Source organism: Saccostrea cucullata, unplaced genomic scaffold (assembly GCF_032062105.1).
Source record: "Saccostrea cucullata isolate Sc308-1 unplaced genomic scaffold, CSIRO_AGI_Scuc_v1 ctg206, whole genome shotgun sequence".
NCBI lineage: Eukaryota > Metazoa > Mollusca > Bivalvia > Ostreida > Ostreidae > Saccostrea > Saccostrea cuccullata.
In genome coordinates, this window is record NW_026934771.1 from 491,606 (window position 1) to 510,964 (window position 19,359).

Sequence of the window (19,359 nt, forward strand, 5' to 3'; positions counted from 1 at the left end):
GTTTCTTAATCGAGCCTATAATTTTTTTTAAGGAATGAAGGTAATTTAAACTTAAGTTATTCGAATAATTCGATAATTCTAACATAACTTGGGGCAGTTTGCACGTTATAAACCATGCATTATTGCAGTTTGATGATTGACGATCAGCAGTTGCGATACATTCAGCATAATTCATAGGCGTCAAAAGAAAATTAAACCAGGGGGGGGGAAAGCTAATATTGAAAGGGGCTAACCCCCAATAAAACCGTTAACCCTATTTTCAATGTCCACATAATGTATATATCTTTGCAAAAAAGTGGAGTACTTAAGCCGATAAATCGAAATAATATTGTTTATATTATGTTTGAATGCTGCAGTAGGGTTGATTTTCTTAAGCTTAAACATAATTCTTGATTTAGTGACAAAATAATACTCATTTAGATAAATATACTTTGGTATTATTCGCATAGTTAATTAAAGAATTTCCTGTAAATATACATTTCACCAGAATTGAAAGTTGTCATGCATTTTTTTTTTGGGGGGGGGGGGATTAGAGCGGGGTTGGTGTTGAAAAGTAACAGCTTACAGTGTTTTTACCACTTTATTTCTAGGCTGTTATTTGCATAGCTAAGGATGGTACACATATCCATATACATGCATGGGATTCCTATAATGTGCCTTGTAATAGTGGTGTGGCAAATGCTAGCTGCAGAACGGTAGTTCTCCGAAAAAAATATTTTGACAGACTGGAGAGCTACAGTCCCATCCATTGTGAAAACTGTATATTTATTGCTTGGACAAAAAGCAGCGCTAAGTTCTGAATTAATTTTCCATTTTTTTTTTACCTGAATTGCAAAAAAAGATATATCTTAACTCTCGTACAAATATAGGTGACATCTGCACAAAGTGCGTTGGACCAAATTATCTTGCATACCAAATTGAAAGTATAAATTGTCGAAATTTTTGATGATCACAGGAGGGCTATTAACAACAATAAAATTTTAAAATAAAGCTTCGACAGTCTGAGATTCTGAAGGGGAGAGATACTGGAATAAAAAAATATCAATAAATGCCTCGCTTCATGAAAACGAAATGTTTAATGTGGCGTTGAAGAGAAGGAAGGGGGGGGGGGGTATGCTGTAATATTTCCATTTCTAATTTTTCTCTCTGTGATAACTCTTTGAAACTTAGCGGAGTTAATTTATTGGTAATTATACCGGAATGTAAGTTAGACAGGTCAATAGGTCAGGAGCTAAGGAGGCCTAATATGCATGCAAATCTCGTGCGCATCTGTCTGCGAGTTTAACGCTAAGGAGGCCAAATTTGCATGAAAATCTCGAGCGGCTGCTGTTGTGTTTGACTTCAGTGGCCGATGGCTATTGAAATTGGGATGGGAATCATCGTGTAATTTAAATCTATGTCTGCATTTTATTTAAGTCTAAATCTAAAATTTTATTTTCACAATGACATGGAAATATAAGGAATCATTGACTAGGCTTCGCCCATAATGCAAATTATCCCATGTTTCCCACTATTGTTGATGCCCTGGCATACTATACTAACTCGACAGTGATTCCTTAATTGTATGCTGTCTGTATGCCACAGCGATCTGATCATACCCATTAGAATTCGAAGTGTGTGAAGACGAGATATTGAAAAAAAAAACTATATATTAAACCTGTGCAATTCATACAGTTAGCTTATATAGAGTATTTTCAATAAATCTGATTAATTAAAAGGATCCTTTATCTGTAATTAACCAGTAACCATTGTAAATATACGGACAACCATTATATCTGCTACTAGTATTTTCAAATTAAAAATATAAAAAAAATCATATTTTTATAATACACAGAATAAGTAGCAGTCCACTCCCGGTACGTCGGTACGTGGAAGTTGTTATGCATGGACATATAGAGTAGTGCAATGCTTACGTTTGATCACAGTCGAAAGAGAGAAAGGAAGAAGGCGTAAAGAATAATGAAGAAAAAATATTTAATCATTTGACTGCTTTCATGAAAAAGAGGGCCTTAAGGACATACGCAAGGTACCTTACCTGCTGATAATTTTTCAAGATATTCTAAATTTAAGATTATAGTGTCATCAGATGTTTATAGACAAAAAATCAGCATGCATTACCAGGGTTTTCGAAATTATGAAAATTTTCCCATTATTCAAAGAAAAGTATACAAAAATTACAAAACACAATTTACAGATTTTTTTCGAAATTTGTTTTAGAAGAGGTGTGCAAATCCATAATTATAGAAAAATTTAAAGTACTGCACACAGGTCAATCATCTAGTAGAATTCAACTCCAGGTAAAAGCTCAATAAAGTTCAAAGTATGTTGCATACGACCTTAAGGTCAAAATTTCAAACAGGTATCGTAGTTATTCAGTAAGAACGTAAAATGACGTCGCGTGCAACGAATTAAGTTTCCAATCATTCAAATAACTTTATAACATATATAAACTCTTTAAAGATGTTTTTTTATAATTGTCTTCTTTCAAGATCTTAAATTTTCAATATATACCATGAAGATGAATTTGTTCTCTCCCATAGGCAGATCTAGTAATTTCGACGGGAGGGGGGGGGGGTATATACGGATTCTGAAAACAGATTTTGTTAATTTGGAAATATAATATGTGTACCGTACAATTCAACACTAATATATTTGATATTCTAGCTCGATTAAAAGATACAAAGCACTTGTACATTAAGGGGGATGTACAAGCCATATTGGATCTAGTCTGGTGTAAAATAAGAAATACCAAGAATGCGCTTAATACTCTACTAAACTAGCCCAAAGTTACTCAAAGTGCTAATGCACTAATTACCTACTGTTAGAGACCAAAATTAGTAAACAATTAAGTTTATTTTGTTTTAATTAGGAGGAAATTAATCATGTTAGAACTGCGCAGCTACAGCATTTACGAGATGATAAATGCATTGAAAATGGTGTTAGTTTGATTCATTGATAATATGGCTACAATCATTTGTTTCGCTTTTTTATTGTCATTATCCATAATTCTTGAAAATTTGATTTTTCATATGGGTGTCTTCCTGAGGCAATGTGTTTATTTCGTCCGCCATTCCTCTGTCACACAGAGTTCGAATAACATTGATTTTAGAATAAATGCGACCATAATAACATCAAGACAAGAAATTACTAAGTAATAATCATTAGGTTATATTACTTACTACTTTTATTTGTTGCATCGCATCATCTGATTAATGAATAAACGCGATTTTAACCCCACTCAAGCAAATCGGGAAAAACTGTTCTGTTTACAGTTCGAGTTTCCTCGTTAAAATTATTCCACTGAGCACGTGGTTGGCATGTGCATATATCTGCTGTGGATAGATCCGTTTATTACCATGATTATATTTAATTTTTCATGGAACAAGTCTTGATAATTTGTTGGTTTCTTTAAATCTCAAGAAAAAGATAAAAATGTCCTAAACATATGTGTTTACGGCGGGTCTTTTTTCTGTGGGGATAGAAGTTATTTTCAAATGAGGCACTGCAAGGAGTATGCTTGGCATTTAATTTGAAAATGTTAAACAATATGCGGTGCATGAAAAACAAATTGTAATTACATGTCTTACATTCGAAAATTGGTACATATGTATATTTTGTTTAGAAGTTAGATAGAAAAAATAGGCAGTTATAGGATTTCCTTCAGGCACCTCACATAAATAGCTAGATTGTTTGCAATGACCAACACATTGTATTTATACCAACAATGTCCCCTATTGTAATGTGAATTTTTATACACAAATATGTCCCCTATTGTATTGTGAATTTTTACACACAAATTATGTCCCCTATTGTATTGTAGTTTTTTATACACAAATGTCCCCTTTTGTATTGTGTATTTTTATACACAAAATATGTCCCCTATTGTGTTGTAGTTTTTCATACACAAATGTCCCCTATTGTATTGTGTATTTTTATACACAAAATATGTCCCCTATTGTGTTGAAGTTTTTTATACACAAATGTCCTCCATTGTATTGTGATAATTTATACACACAGTTCCCTATTTGATTAAGATATTTTTTTTTTTAATTTATTCCCAAGATTTACTAGTATTACAAAATTCTTTCTGTTGTTATGCTGTATTTTTTATGATCTTTTTTGTACTGATTCGCGAATGTCCATATAGCTTACTAATATTCTTTAATATCCATTCATGCGTCCTCTACTTTTCGGTTATAATCAAATGTAATACATAAAAATATCGGTCTTTCCCCCTTATAATCTCACCCATCGGAAAAATAGCTCTATAGTAGAATTTCGCCCAAGGAGAACTGGCTTAATCAAATGAGCTAGTCCCCGCCCCCAAAAGCTTATTCTTGGTTATCCATAACACCACAATCCTCATTAATATATAATTTATTATTATTTTTGTGTAGATATAATTGTAAAAATTAAAATGTATATCATTGATGGAGTAAACAAGGTTCCAGTTCCCCTCAACCAGGTCCTGACCTTGGGGATCTGGAATCTTGCTAACCCCCCTTAATGACATTCTTTAACTGTATAATAATTACCTCTTTTAAACGAGTTAATTATCTCGAAATAATTTTTCCTTAGAGTTGATATCTGTTAAAGTAAAGAATAACAGAACTAGAAATAAACGTATTCGAGTTATTAAAATGTCTGTGTAATATGTAAAATGAAGAGATAAACGAATTGAAGAATTGTTTTGCAACTGATTGATTAGTGTTTTTTTATATGTCAAAAAAGTATCTCCTTGTTCACGACTTTTTTTACAGCAGTGATAAAGTTAATCCTTAAGATTATTGGCAGCAGAACAGCTTAAGAACAGCTTTTTCATAACTTAGCCCCAACGCTAAGTAAAATTTTAGCCATTTATCAAACATTAGAAAGATAATTATTAATGGGATTTAAGGTGAGAAAAAAGTGTGTAGAAAACTAAGGATAGTTACAGAAAGATGGAAAATTGAACATCTAAGTAAATTAAAATTTCTTAGTACATGTATTTTTTGAATGTATATTTTTAATCATTTACAACCAAAAAATATTCAAGAAAAGATTCCCATCTATACGATCAGTTTTTGTTCGTATCATCTGTCCTTAACATGATAACAAACCTGTTATTATATACTGCATGAAATGCATGAAATTGATTGATTGATTCCTCTGGAGAACTCTTCACTCATATGTAAACGTACGCCACCACTTTCCGGTGGAGAGCTTCAAACTTTGCCCTTCACTCGGCAACCAGGGTCATTGAGCAGTGATGGATCATTTTTGTGCCAGCACCTACTGCGACACGGGACTTCGGTTTATACGGTCTCAAACCCGCGGCTAAAGGATCATTTTCACTCAAAGAAAACCACTGTCAAAGATTTCGAAGGGTCAAAATTCCAAAGTAGCATTTAACTACATGCTTCATACATTATAATATTCTTAATATTCTATGAAAACATATTACAACTAGAGGTACTGTGAGCAATGAGCTCACTAAATAATACCCCCACCTCCCATATGAATATAATGGCAGTATCCACGTTTTGCTCTGGAAAATCACAAAAATAGGTGTCAGATGAAAAAGTAAAATAAGAGGTGCACAATGGCAATATGTAATAAAGATTCTGTGAAAGTTTGCATTGAATTTCCTTCAGTGGTAGGAGAGGAGTTGCAGATAAGAGAGGGGTACTCCAAACGTAACAGACGGACGTGCAGACGGACGGTCGGGCATACCATTCTTTTTACATATACCCTCCCACTGTTCAAGCGGGGGTATTATGAACCTTGCGCGCATGAATTCTGCACAATCAATATTTTTTTATACTATCACCGTCATCAAGCAGTGTTGATTGTTGCTACGCTTGCATTTTGAGGGCGTGGTTTCATTAGTCAGCGGATAATAGTGGCTGTGTCTCGGGAAATAGTCCTGGTCAGGGGGAACTAGAATCTTGCTACAGTACAGGCAACGCGGATCCCGTATTTCCCGCGTCCCCGCCGCGGTATAACCACAACGCGGTATTTGGCCAGGTAGACAGGTAAACCGCGTTCCCTCCGCGGGAAATTCATCACTTACCTGTCCCCGCCGCGGTTAAATCATCGATCAATTACTGACAATTAGTATCGTAAACAAACGGGAGTTATCTCCCCGAATTGTAATTTGCGAATTTTCCCTGTAACAAAAAAAAAAAAAATAAAAAAAAAAAACAAACAAACAAAAAAAAAAAAACCCCGTGTATTTATTAATAAATTTTGCTATGAATAGAATTTAAACTAAGAAAAAATAAGTTTATTTTTGTTTCTAAAATTACATATCAATCTTTGAAATTGAATAGAAAATTTTATTAAATTGTTACGTCTTTGCAATTGGTTAATTATTTTGTGTTATTAAGAATCCAACAAGAAACAAATTTAAATACTAGAAATTTTAATTAGTTTTTTTTTAATCTTCATATTATATGCAAACTGTCATAAATGTTGAACTCAGACTGTTTAAGTTTCGATGAACGATTTTCAGCATTCATTTGAAAAAAAAAGATGTACATCTTTTAAAAAATGTACATCTTCATATTGTTTATTAATTAATTTCGATTTATTGTAAATAAAATGTACAGGCTTTTTCTTTAAGTGTCAAATTACCGGAAAACATCCGATGACGAGCATTTGCAGTTACATGTAGTGAGCACGTGAACTTAAATTTTCTTTATCCAAGATATCAAGGAAAAGTTCTATTCTTCTTTATTTCTCATCGTTTATGTTCTGTTCCCAAATTAAGTTAATTTAATTAATTAATTTTCTTTAATGTATTTCCCTCTTTTATATAAATGTGCAGGCATTTTTCTCAAATTGTCAAATGACCGGAAAGCATTCGATGACGAGAGTTAACTTTGAGCACGTGAACTTTATACAAGAGATCAAGAAAAAATATCGTTTTTCACCTTCACATTAACATGTTTTACTTTTTAATACAAAGTCTTTCTTTTTAATTTTAATATTTCTCGATTTTCGTGTTCAATAGATAAGATAGGATGTGCAGGTGTAATGATAAACTTCACAGACGAAATTATAGTTTATATTAATAAATATTCAATGCAAAAATTCATATATTTTTGTTTTCTTTGACAAATTCTGTTTCTTTGTGTATTAAGTATTAGCCGCGATCATTTCCTGTGTATAGGGATTAGCAGTGCCTGAGCAGGAAACGATATGCCCTGGGGGTTTCACACCTGTCTTATAGTATACCTTGGGTAACGCTTGCTGAATGTGCACGTCGTTGTCTAGCCATTCAACAACACATTTGATTAATTGTTTCATCGATATCATTTTCAGATGCGATATTAGCCTTGGAATTTGTGTAAAATTATTGTTGCTTTTTTTTAAACGGAGTGTATAAAAAGAATAAAAGTAAAAAAAAAAAAACTTTTAAAACAAGTTAATGAAGTATTTGATATCAATTAAATCAAATAATGATCCATTACTATGTTATTTCGTGTCTGTTTATATCTGTATCAGTTAGAAGATTGAAAGAGAGAGAGAGAGGAGATAGAGAGAAGAAAAATATCACAGTATTAAGGCACGTGCATGGTCGTTTTTCCTCCCGTTTGATCAGTATATCAATTTCTTAAGTTTAGCGAATAAAACTACCGCTGATTTATCAGTTTATTGACCATTTGTCGAATTTGTCTAAGTTCTATTGTTATTTATCGAGAGACTTGTTTATGATCCACTTTCTTATTTCGTTTAGCATATGTACATTTGAATTACTTCCCTTTTTGTCGCCAGATTACAACGACAGATTTTGGTGGTAAGATAAAATGTATTTTTGCTATAAAATCTGATTAAGAAAAACACAGTATATTAAAATTGTCGAATTCTTGAAAATATTTATTTGAAACAAAAAATTTAAAAAGGATTCTGTCTGCAACAAAAACATTCTTTCTTTCTTGCATTTCAATTCATGAGCTACACATGAAAAAAAAACGGCTTCGTTTTACAATGTCGTAGGAAAACGCATACAGGTAATACACTCAGGTAACATCCTGTGTATATAGGTAGTATGTACACTAGACAGCGTCGTTCCCTCGGGGCTTCTCATCCGCTTCGAGTAAGCTCCACTCCACACCAAACTTACCTGAGGAAAACCGAACGGTTACACAGAAAACTTGAAGCATGGCAACTTGCTGATTAAAATAAGTTAATTTCTGTGTTGTGTGTTCAAATATTTTAAGGGCCCATATTTGTGTTTGTGTTTTATTTGAACCGGAGAAATCTGAAATTTGTTTATGTTCATAAACATGATTTTAGTAATTTTCGAAAAGAGCAGAAAATAGAAATACATTCAAATACTAGCTATGATATTATTAATATTCTGAATAGAAATACCTGTGATTATTTTATTAACAAGAACCCCCCCCCCCCCAAAAAAAAAGGTCGATATTTAGTTCATAGTGTTACAGTGTAGCGCATAATAATGGAGCAACGGTATTCCTACACTTACGCGTGTTTTGTTAAAATTTAATTGTAATTATGTATAATTATGTATCACTATATATCTATCATCGTTTTTCATGCTATTATTTATAACAGACATGTATACAGAAGTAACGGTACTTTTCTAAATGAAACCAAATGACTGATATAATCTCGCAGATAAATAAATACATAGCTACATGTAACTGCAACTGCACGGGCTAATTACGAACAGCGGATTACAGTGCATATAAAGAGAAGCGATATCATAACATTCTTTAAATTTTTATTATACCTTTTTAGCAATTTGAAGATCATTTGGGGTGGCATTATTGATTTTGAAAATAAACTTTAAGTTAATATATTCGATAAATTATTCGACTTTATTTCATCCTATACTGTACATGTATTACTGTTAACAGACGTTATTGAGAATTAATTAATTTTGAGTGACCATTGGTAAAAAAAAAAAAAGAAAGATGTTTTTTATTAAAGAATTTGATAAAACTTAAAAATGAATTTTTAAAGAATCCATGTAATGGTATAAATCTATTAACATTAATGTGGTCGTAATCCTCCTCCCCCCCCCCCCTCATTTCGACACGATTAAAAATCGACAATACTTTACAGGTAAGAACATCTAAGCTGAAGAATAACGGTAGCGGGCCCCGCCGCGGTGTAAACACGGTCTCAGGTAGCACCGCGATCAAAACCCGCGACGGTGTAACGCGGAAAGGATTAATACACCGCGGAGGGAACGCGGTCTAATACGGGATCCGCGTTGCCTGTACTGTAAATCACCAATTATATACTTTCTGACTATGTTATTATACCGATATAAAAGTAATTTAAAAAATAAAGGATTACGAATGACCGGGTATTAGCTTCCGGACTAACGCACGAGGATTAGCCCCTTAACATATTAGAACCGATGCAAAAGTAAAATCTAGAGATACATGTAACAGATAACCGGGGAATTAACTTCCGAAGCAGGGATTAGATCATTTACAATATGTAACTATCTCACGGGGATAAGTCCATTCGCAGAGATTTCTAGGGAATTATTCACATTTTACTGCGTAACTTTTATAGAGGAAAAAATCAGTAGACGTATGAAATAAAAGGAGATAACTTACTCTGTATTTATGAAATGATTAATTCGTTTTCACATGATACGAACTCAAACAATTCTTCCGTTCATTGGATTCAAGCAAAATATAAGTAGCAAAAAGTATGCATAAATAAGGGACTTTCTATGAAAAAAATCTTTAAACAGCCTTGTCAAAAAGAACATTAAAAATACATCTACCGCTGAACCACTAGAGGTGTTAATACATCTAATCTGGGGAGATTTGCGTTTCTTTTGAAAGCTAAACATTTTGGTTGATGAATTGAAATATATACTTCCTAAATGTACATAAGTTGAAAAACACTAATTTACCATTTAAAAATCTTTTTGTCGTTTATTTTATTATAAATGCGGCTATGGTTTATATTTACTCTCTATATGACAAGGGATGGGGGATCCTACTCTGAAAAAGAGAGAACTTCAAGGAGTAATTTGGTTCTGGTGGTTCTTGGAGGGAAATTCTGCTCTAGAGTACGATTCCCTGTGGAGCAGATGGGGGTTGGCTGTGAGGGAAATGCAACTCTACAACAAAAGTGTCTACTTTCTGAAATAATTTTTTTTTACAATGAGGACGAGGGTGCTGGAACCCGCCCTTACAGTAGTGAGTACAGTATACATATCTCAAGCAATCAGACGATTTTGCAAAAAGTTAATTGGTTTAAAGTACCCTATTTGCAGCAGTCGCAACTGAAATGTCATGTAAATTTTCTTTTATAATTTAAGCAACGGTTATGGAAAACATATTTAACTCCTGTTTTTTATTTCTGATAATTTTGTTCATTTGTATATTTCTTATAAAAAATAAAATTATTAGCTTTAGTTTCATAAACATTTGGTGCCATTAAAAATACTGCACAGGTATAATACTTCCGGATCATCGGTTTTCTGCGTAAAACAAAAAATGAATAATTGTCTTTGCTTTGAAAGATTTTTTAGTTAATGTTTTTTTTTAAATAAAAGTACCTGATCAAAGATGCAATGTAATGTAAATATTTTAAAGAAGTCGTCGTCGACTGTAATGAAGCGTATACGTAAATGCATTTATTTGATTTTAAAGTGTTTATCGATTATATTCAATAGCTGAACATTATCAATAGGTCAATGTAAATTTTTCTTCTTTTTTTTTTTAAATTGGTCATTTTTTGGAGTGGTATTATCAGCGCCCCCTTCTGATCTTGTGTTATATTTTTTATAGCTGTAAGTATGTCAAATGACAATATTTTTTCTTGTTCAATACTCTAATTCTGAAACAAAAACTTGGAAAATCATAAATTATATGTAAAAGAAGTAGCTTTGAATTTTGCAAACTATGTTGCAATCACCATATTTAAATTCCATTAATCATGTCACTGCGACAAAGAGGTCAGTGATGCCAAATTGATAAATTTAAGACAGATTCCTAAACTTCAAAATTATTTGAGCAGAAAAATTTAAAATATATTTTCATTATGCAATAACTGTTCGTAATTTCCATATTTGATTTAAAATAGTAAGCATTCAAGTGCCTATTAAGACAGGGGTCTTAATCAGTGATGAGAACAGTTGTAATGAGTGAATAAAAGGCACAAAAGAGAGGATTTTATTCGTTTTGGAAAATGTCCCCGTTTAGATACAATAAACAAGAACTGGTGTGTGAATATTAATGAGTGTGAAATAGGTCCCCGTTTGTGCTGTGAAATGTGCTTAGCTTAAAATTAAAGATATTGATATGTTCTCATTATATTTGTCATCAGGGTTACATGGTGATTAATATTTTAAGTCAAAAGTCAATGTAATATCAAAAATGAAGAAGTCCCCACTTTGACAGTCTTTAACCCCTGTCCCCGTTTGACACCCTTCACACGTATGAGTGTGTGTGTGTGTGTGAGGGTGTGTGTGTGTGTGTGTTATCTGATTCCAGGGTGAAAAAATAGAAATTTTTTGAACATGTGCACGGAAACTAGTTGCCTAGATACCACAGACTCTGACACATTGGTCTCATTTTTAGATATTTTACTTGAAAAAGACGTTAAAGGTAATGTATGAAACAAGCTTTATGATAAATATGATGACTTTAACTTGTAAACCGTCAACTTCACGTACTTCTGCAACAATGTAACTTCATCACCTGTATACGGGATTTATATCTCTCAATTGATTCGATACGCGAGGGCATGAACTACGTATAAACCATTTCTAAAACGATGCAAGTTAACAAACAAGTTTCTGAAACAAGAATATCAGCAGTTTATTGTCATCATTTCGTAAGTTCTATGGTCGATACAATGACCACGTCAGCAAATACAATTTATCATTAAATATTTGCAATATGATAAGTATATTTCCAATGTCTTAGTCCGAGATAAAATTACAAATAGTTAATGTATTGTTATTATTCTACATTAATGCATAAACGCCTTCAGATTTCGTTTTTCCTGTGACCCGATCCTTTTATTAGAACAGAATATAGAAAATAATAATTATCTGCTAATTTGTTACATAATATCATAAAATAAGTATTGTTTACCCTCATTATCGTCTTAAACAGCACAATTTAAATATAACTATATGTACGTTTCTATTTTACGGAAGCCCATTTAGGACCTATCGAAAAATATTTAATTTACATCCTTAAATTAATTTATGTAAAACATCTGACACTGCAGACCCATGCTATCAATTAAGTTTCTTAATCCCAAAATTTCTTATCCGTGAGTTTAAAGCAATTCTCGAAGATTTTTCTGTAAATTGATATGATTTATAGGCTCGGCCGTCGGATGCTAAGATATGCGCGCGGGTTCTCACGCCTTTCACCATTCTCTCACAGAGCCTTGTCAGTGAACGTGCAAACAAAAATTCTGCTGTAATTTTAATTGTTTGTATGAATTGTTTGAATCCGATATAACGAATTGTCGAATTTGTTATAACGAATTTAATCCGTTATAACAATTTCTTTGAATTCGTTATAATGAATTTAATCTGTTATAACAAATTTGCTGATTTCGTTATAATCAAAAAATTTGTTAATACGAATTAAACTCGTTTTAACAGATTCTAAAACTTGTTATAACTTGAATTCGTTTAAACGAACTCCATAATTAAAGAATTCGTTATAATGAATTAAACTTTGTTATAACAGATCAAAATCGTTATAACAAATTCAAAGAAATTGTTAATATATAATGAATTAAATTCGTTATAACAAATTCGACAATTCGTTATATCAAATTTCAAAAATATTTTTATAGGTCCTAAATGGGCTTCCGTACTATTTGGATATTTGTATCACAGGAAAACATTTGATTGAGTTTCATATACTTGAGATAAATACGGTTTTTTGGGAGGGGGTTATTTCTTCAAATAATTTGTTGGAATTTTCAGTTGTATCCTTTTATTAGCAGACCCTTTTTTCATATTTATATGATGCAGAATTTTTTTCAAAAACTTAAACATGAGCAAAAGAATAAGAAGACACGTTCCATGGCTTTCAACTCGTTATTTAGATATATCGATGACGTATTATCAATTATAATTTTAGAATTTTTTCTCATGTGTCGATTTGAAGTATCTCTTAATTCGAAATAAATAATACCACAGAATCTGAAAAAAATATTTTCATATTTTGATTTTTCTCTATAAAGGAAAAAAACGTTCATGGTTACATTACAACATCTGACTTTAGGATAAAAGTGATGATTTTATCATTTTTGTTATCAACTTCACTTATTTATGTAACAATACACGTCACCTGCATATGGAGAGTTTATGTCTATCAGTTGATTTGATACGTCAGGGCATGTTCAGCGAACAATTTTTAATACAAAGCAAGCTTTTGAAAAAGTTGATGACACAAGAATATAAAAAGTTTTGTTTAAAGTCAATATTTTGCAAGTGCTATGCTCAATTCAACGACCTAGCTTGTCAGCAAATGCAATTCATTAAATCACAATTTTACTAATATGTGAAGCCATGATGTACAAATTAAATTGTCTACGGATTTATCCGATTATCAGGCCTGGGAGCCATAAATCTTAGATGAGCTCACTTTTTATCTCAGTCTCACTTTTACCGAAGGAATATATAGTGGAAAAGTGAGACTGAGACCAAGAGTGATCTCATCTAAGTTTTATGGCCCCCAGGCCAGATCTAGACAAGGAGCACAAGACAGGTGCGACAGGTCGACAGAGGATGCATAGTTTATCATGGCACCTTAACCTACCTCTGTTGCTTTAGAAGCCCATGTTTCCTTTGCTGCCGATTAACATTCCTTTAAGGTTCATCGATACTCTGATAAGAGAGATAACTTTGAGTGATATAAATGTCTATTCTTCCTTTATAGATTTGCCAAGTTGAAGTGTCTTTTATGTCCAATTTTGCGACTCAAGTTATGCTATAATTGTTTGTATTTTACTTCTAAAATACATTCCTTTTGGAAAATCAGTAAGGTTCAAGCAAAATTTTAAATGAGTGAGCAAAGGATTTATGAACCTTAATGTATATGTAAGTTTGATAACAGTTTGTTATCGCCATATTTCATTGATTAAAGATTACTTGATGACAAATACATGTAAATAAAAATTCAAAGCATGCAGTTGACTAACTAATTTTTGTATTTTACAAAGGACAAATGGTCACATAAATAAAATAATTATACGTTACAAAGCAAGCCGAAAATTAAAATGTTAAGAAAAAACAAAGGAACAAATAAACAAAAATCAAACAAACTAATACATGGCTTATTTTGCCTGTCAATTATTTAACCATTTAACGAAAACCTGCGTCTTTTTTGTAGTCAAGAATTATAACAACTCAACAAATAGCAATGCCCAGTGGAAAGATCTAGAGAGGAAAAATGCTTGATCAGTTTTTCTGAAATTTGTGAAATATCAGCCCGCAACCTTCACACATGGGATCAAGACAACAATGGATACAGAGACCATAAAGCTTCTGGAGGAATCCACAATTCAGCTCCAAGATCTTGAAGCATGGAGTAATGTTCCAAACATGCAAAAAGGCGATGTAAGAAAACTGGCATCCCCATTCTGCTGCGAGGCATATTCCACAGCATGTCGACATGATGAAGTAGCAAAGGGATTTCCAACACGTGAAGCATTTGTATGAGAGTTTCCAAACGCAATCAAGACTACGAACTCCCTCTGGCTCTGCCAATACATCTTCAAATTGTACCTGAAGAGAAAATATTTGAAGGTTTAAAAAGGAATACTCTCATTAATTATTTTTAATTTCTTATTGATGTTATTTTTGAAATTTATTTTAGTGCGTCACTCAAAATATAAAACCATTCAATATCCTAATAATCAAATGTTTGGAACAATATATTTTCTAAGGTTGAATTGAGAGATCAAAAATCGTATTACATGTATAAAATAAAACGGAAAAATCGCCCTTCACTTAAAAGAAAAGTTTCACCCCAAAACATGGTTCCCAATGTAATTCTTTGTTTATTGAATGAAATGCAAATTAAATTTAAGTTAATGGCTATTTAAAATTAATTTCATAATTTTTTTTTAAATTCATCCCAGTGTTTAAAAAAAATATTTGGTTCCTCCTCAGAAACCCTTTTGTTCGATAAAGGATATTCGTGGAGATTATTTTCAACTTTTGTACGTATTAAAATGAAAATTAATCCTATTCTTAAAATGAAAATTGATCCTATATTCTTAAAATGAAAATTGATACTACTCTTAAAATGAAAATTGATCCTATTCTTACCTTAAGATGGTTATTTATGTTGTTTGGGTCTCTGTTAATCAGGTCAAATTCTGCCATTTTACAAATTATCGTTGAACTTTTTAAAAAAAATGTATCTCAACTTACAATCGCTTGACAAAATATGGAGAAATTGAAGATATAAGTGGTATTTATTAAATACTTCGCGTAATGAGCTCGATTTTGTATGAGAATTAGCTGGCCGAATTACAGTGTCCATTGGTAACATTATTTATTTTCAGTAAAATTAGCCAGATGACCTGACCTGCACTGTTTATGGGCAGTGTATTATGAAAACTATATGCAGTTAAAATTGGATGGAGTTGTGCATTCTATTAAGCACGGGGGAATTGTTGGTGAAAATTTTTATAATGCACTTTTTATATATTTTTAATTATATAATTAAAAAATAATAAAATATAATTTTTTTCTAATTTATTTTATTCTTTTTATTGATATTTTGTTTTTTTAAACTAAAAATTGGTAAAAGGGTTGTATTTAATTTACCTTTAATGTCCTGTGTTTTCATAGCTTCTCATTTTTCATTTGAAAAACAAAATTTTTTTTTTATCTTTTATACAAAGAAAACACAAAAACTGAGCTAAATAAAACACGCTATTACATTCACTTGAAACATTAATGCTATACAAAAGATTAAATGTTTACTTAGAACTTTTGATTTCTATATATCGTTGAAATTTTATTAAATGAGTTGAGATTATGATCTTGGTTCCTAATTCTGCGGCCAAGAGTCTCAGTAGATTTTTTCTAACATTACACACCTACATGTATACACGATATGGTAAATGTAATATTGATTTTATTGATTGCTGATTTACGTTCCGTGCAAGATTTTATTTTTTCATATTGAGACTGCAACTCAGATCGTTAAAAGATTAAGAGTCTAGCCCGAAAGACCCAAAATCTGAAATTCTAATGGTGGACGCTTGAAGAAGGAACAATTTCACCTATGTTGACGTCTCCAGTTTAATGCGGCGCGGCAAACGAGAATCGAACTTGGGGCTTGCAATCTCGAAACAACCGCCCTGCTACTAGACATTGAAACCGAGTTGTAAATGACACTGAATATGAAGAGTACTCATAAACAGATAAACACCTACACGTTTTTATAACCTAGATAACTATATATTGTTTTTCTTGTTGCCCTGTCATCTGCATGCTTTTTCCTGTGTCTATTTGCACAGCAATCTATGGTTCCTCCATGTGAAGCATTTGAAGTTTTTGAATTTCTTGCCACAATATCTTCAAGAAACACAAGAAAATACCCCCAAAATCAACAGCCTAAATCAATGAACAGAGATGTTTGGAAAGCTTTCTGGTTTGAGTTTGGTATGGACATTATTTATCACTTTATGTTTTTTTTATTTTATAACTCCATAAATATCTGATAGGACTTTTTACTTCCAAAATTTTTTTAAAAATTTTATTAAACTCAGAGATATATTTGTTTTAAAAATACAATGTAATCTGGCTTATCTGACATGCAATGAGGTATAAAAAATTGTGCCATAAAAGACAGGGTGTGGGATTTCGTATTGTAAGAGACAGTTTAACAATATAAAGATATTTAATGCACAGAATAAAAAAATCACAGTGAAATAGGTGTCAAATAACACGGTTTTCACTGTACAATACCTCTTCATAAATATGATAAAATTTTGATAAAAGGAAAGGAATACTCTATTTTATATCTATATCTCAAACAAGAGAAATGTTTTTGGAGATCAGTGTTTTCCCTACGCCTGCTCTCGATTTGTATTGTTTGGAAGGACTTTGAGCTTGAATACTTCGTTATCTCTATATTTCTCTACATGGCTCTCATCCTTTATGGCGGACGGAATTGATTTAATGTAGTTTAAGATGACGATAAAACAACGAATTACAGATCACATAAGAAAAAATATGTTGCGTTGAAGAGTTCAAATATCCTTCAGTTAGGGTAAAGAACCCTCATGATGTAGTTCAATATCTAATGACTTCCTTATAACGATGGATAAAGGAAAACCCATTTTTTATCATTCCTTTTATTAAATTGTTTTTATATACAATAATCATAGTCATCACAAAAAGCAAAGTGCCTGATTCGTATCCAACAAACCGTACTCTTGGCTAGCTAAGATGAATTACAGCAAGATTTATTTAATAGTTTCACAGGAAGCAAAACATTTTTACAGTTAAAGTAAAACGTCTGTTCTCAACCAAAGTCTGGAGAGGATCCAAGATCATTTCCTCTGGAACTTGTGAAATATCAGTCCGCAAGCTTCACACATGGGGTCGAGACAACAATGGATACAGAGACCATAAAGCTTCTGAAGGAATCCACAATTCAATTCCAAGATCTTGAAGCATGGAGTTATGTACCAGACGTGTAAAAAGGAGATGTAGGAAAACTGGCATCCCCATTCTGCTGCGAGGCATATTCCACAGCATGTCGTCATGATGACGTAACAAAGGGATTTCCAAAAGGAGAAACATTTGTAGGAAAGTTTCCACACGCAATCAATACTGCGAGCTCCTTCTGGCTCACCCAAAACATCTTCAAACTGAACCTATCAAAAGTGAAATAAAAATTTAAAAAGTTTTGAAAATTTAAATACAAATGCAAAATGTGTTAGAAGCATATACTCATAAGAGAATTCCCATAATTGTACCCTCTTTCTTAGTTTCCACTAGGATACGTTGTTAATAATAATTTGTGTTCAAAAATGAATTTAGATAGGTGAAAGTTTTACAAATTGCGTTTTTTTAAAAAGAAAAACTTTATTTGTTTTATTAATTAAAATATCATTTTGGAAAGTAAAATTTTCAGTCATTGCATTTTTATTGTATTTTACACCGTATATATTTTCGTTGATTACATTAATTCCTGAAATAAAATAGTGATTGTATAGAAAACAAAAATGCTCACGAGATAAATAAAGATTTAGAAAAAAACAACAACATAGAATTGCTTTTCAGTATGGATGATTGTATTTTACTTTTTTCAAAGTTATTAAGAAAAAAATCTATTGTACGCAGATCTGTTCTTAACAAACCCAAAGATATGACTTAGAATTTTTGTAACTTTTAAAAAACTTACCCTCAGGTGATCATTTATATTGTTGGGATCCCGATTAACCAAGTCAAGTTCCGTCATTTTTTTTTTATTTTCAATTATCCCAGAATAATCTATCGAGTGACTCCTAGTACTATGGAGAGATGAGGAAAATTTATTTATGGTAACATTTAAATACGAATTTGATGTGGATTTGTATGTGAAAATTAGCTGGCTAAATAAGATCCAGTGGTAACTTTGTTTGTTGTTATCAAAACAGGGCAACTTACATGTTGATATGGCAGATGATCGGAGCATATAAATGGTTTTAAAATTTAAAAATATATTTTTAAAATTAAAAATTCTAATGGCTTTTTTTTTAAATTCTAGCAGTCTTAAGTATGTCATTCTTTTTTATTAGCTCTGCTGTTTTAAGTCTTTGTTAACTTAGTGAAATTGCGAATAATTATTTCACTCTTTTATATAAAATAATTTTCAAAATTTTAAATAAATTTCTTTTTATAATGTTAAAGAGCATGTATGTCACCAAAAATCAGATAAAACCTTAGGGGAATATAAAAATCTGCTTTGTATTAAAATAAATAAAGGATAGCATTCGATATTTGTAAATAGTTATGTCTTCCTGGAAAACCCAGAAGTTCCTTTTTTCGGATCTAGTTTTCATGTACAATGGAATGTGGTAAAACGTAATAGATCTCATTTGTCGTCAAATTTAAGACACACTGAAAATGCCTACAAACCGAGGATGAATAAATATACCTGTATTCTGTTGTCAGATGTAAATATACTAATATATATTTTTAAATTTACCTGTCGTAAAAACCAAGTAAAATCTATGTTTTTGTTTAAATTTTCTCTCTAGCTGTAAGAATATTAAATGTTGTTATTTTGTTATTGGAATTTACAACTATTATCGGGGAAGTCCCACGTTTTGTTTTTTCTTCAATTATTTTGTCTAAGTTTATCAAATGTTATGATTTAGTTATTTTAATTTATTTTC

General features: G+C 31.7%; 2 protein-coding genes across 2 annotated transcripts; both read right to left on the minus strand.

The window, feature by feature from the left end:
- Positions 1-14,413: 14,413 nt before the first annotated feature.
- On the minus strand, positions 14,414-15,343 carry LOC134241351 (caveolin-1-like). Its single transcript, XM_062723424.1, has 2 exons — positions 15,287-15,343; positions 14,414-14,740 (listed from the first exon to the last, which is right to left on the minus strand). Exons 1-2 carry the CDS (start codon positions 15,341-15,343, stop codon positions 14,414-14,416), a joined length of 384 nt encoding a protein of 127 aa, XP_062579408.1.
- A 2,049-nt stretch (positions 15,344-17,392) lies between these two features.
- On the minus strand, positions 17,393-18,440 carry LOC134241353 (caveolin-1-like). The gene is made up of 2 exons (XM_062723425.1): positions 18,384-18,440; positions 17,393-17,853 (listed from the first exon to the last, which is right to left on the minus strand). The coding sequence occupies exons 1-2, from the start codon at positions 18,438-18,440 to the stop codon at positions 17,527-17,529; spliced, it is 384 nt and encodes a 127-aa protein (XP_062579409.1). The 3' UTR covers positions 17,393-17,526.
- Positions 18,441-19,359: the final 919 nt, after the last annotated feature.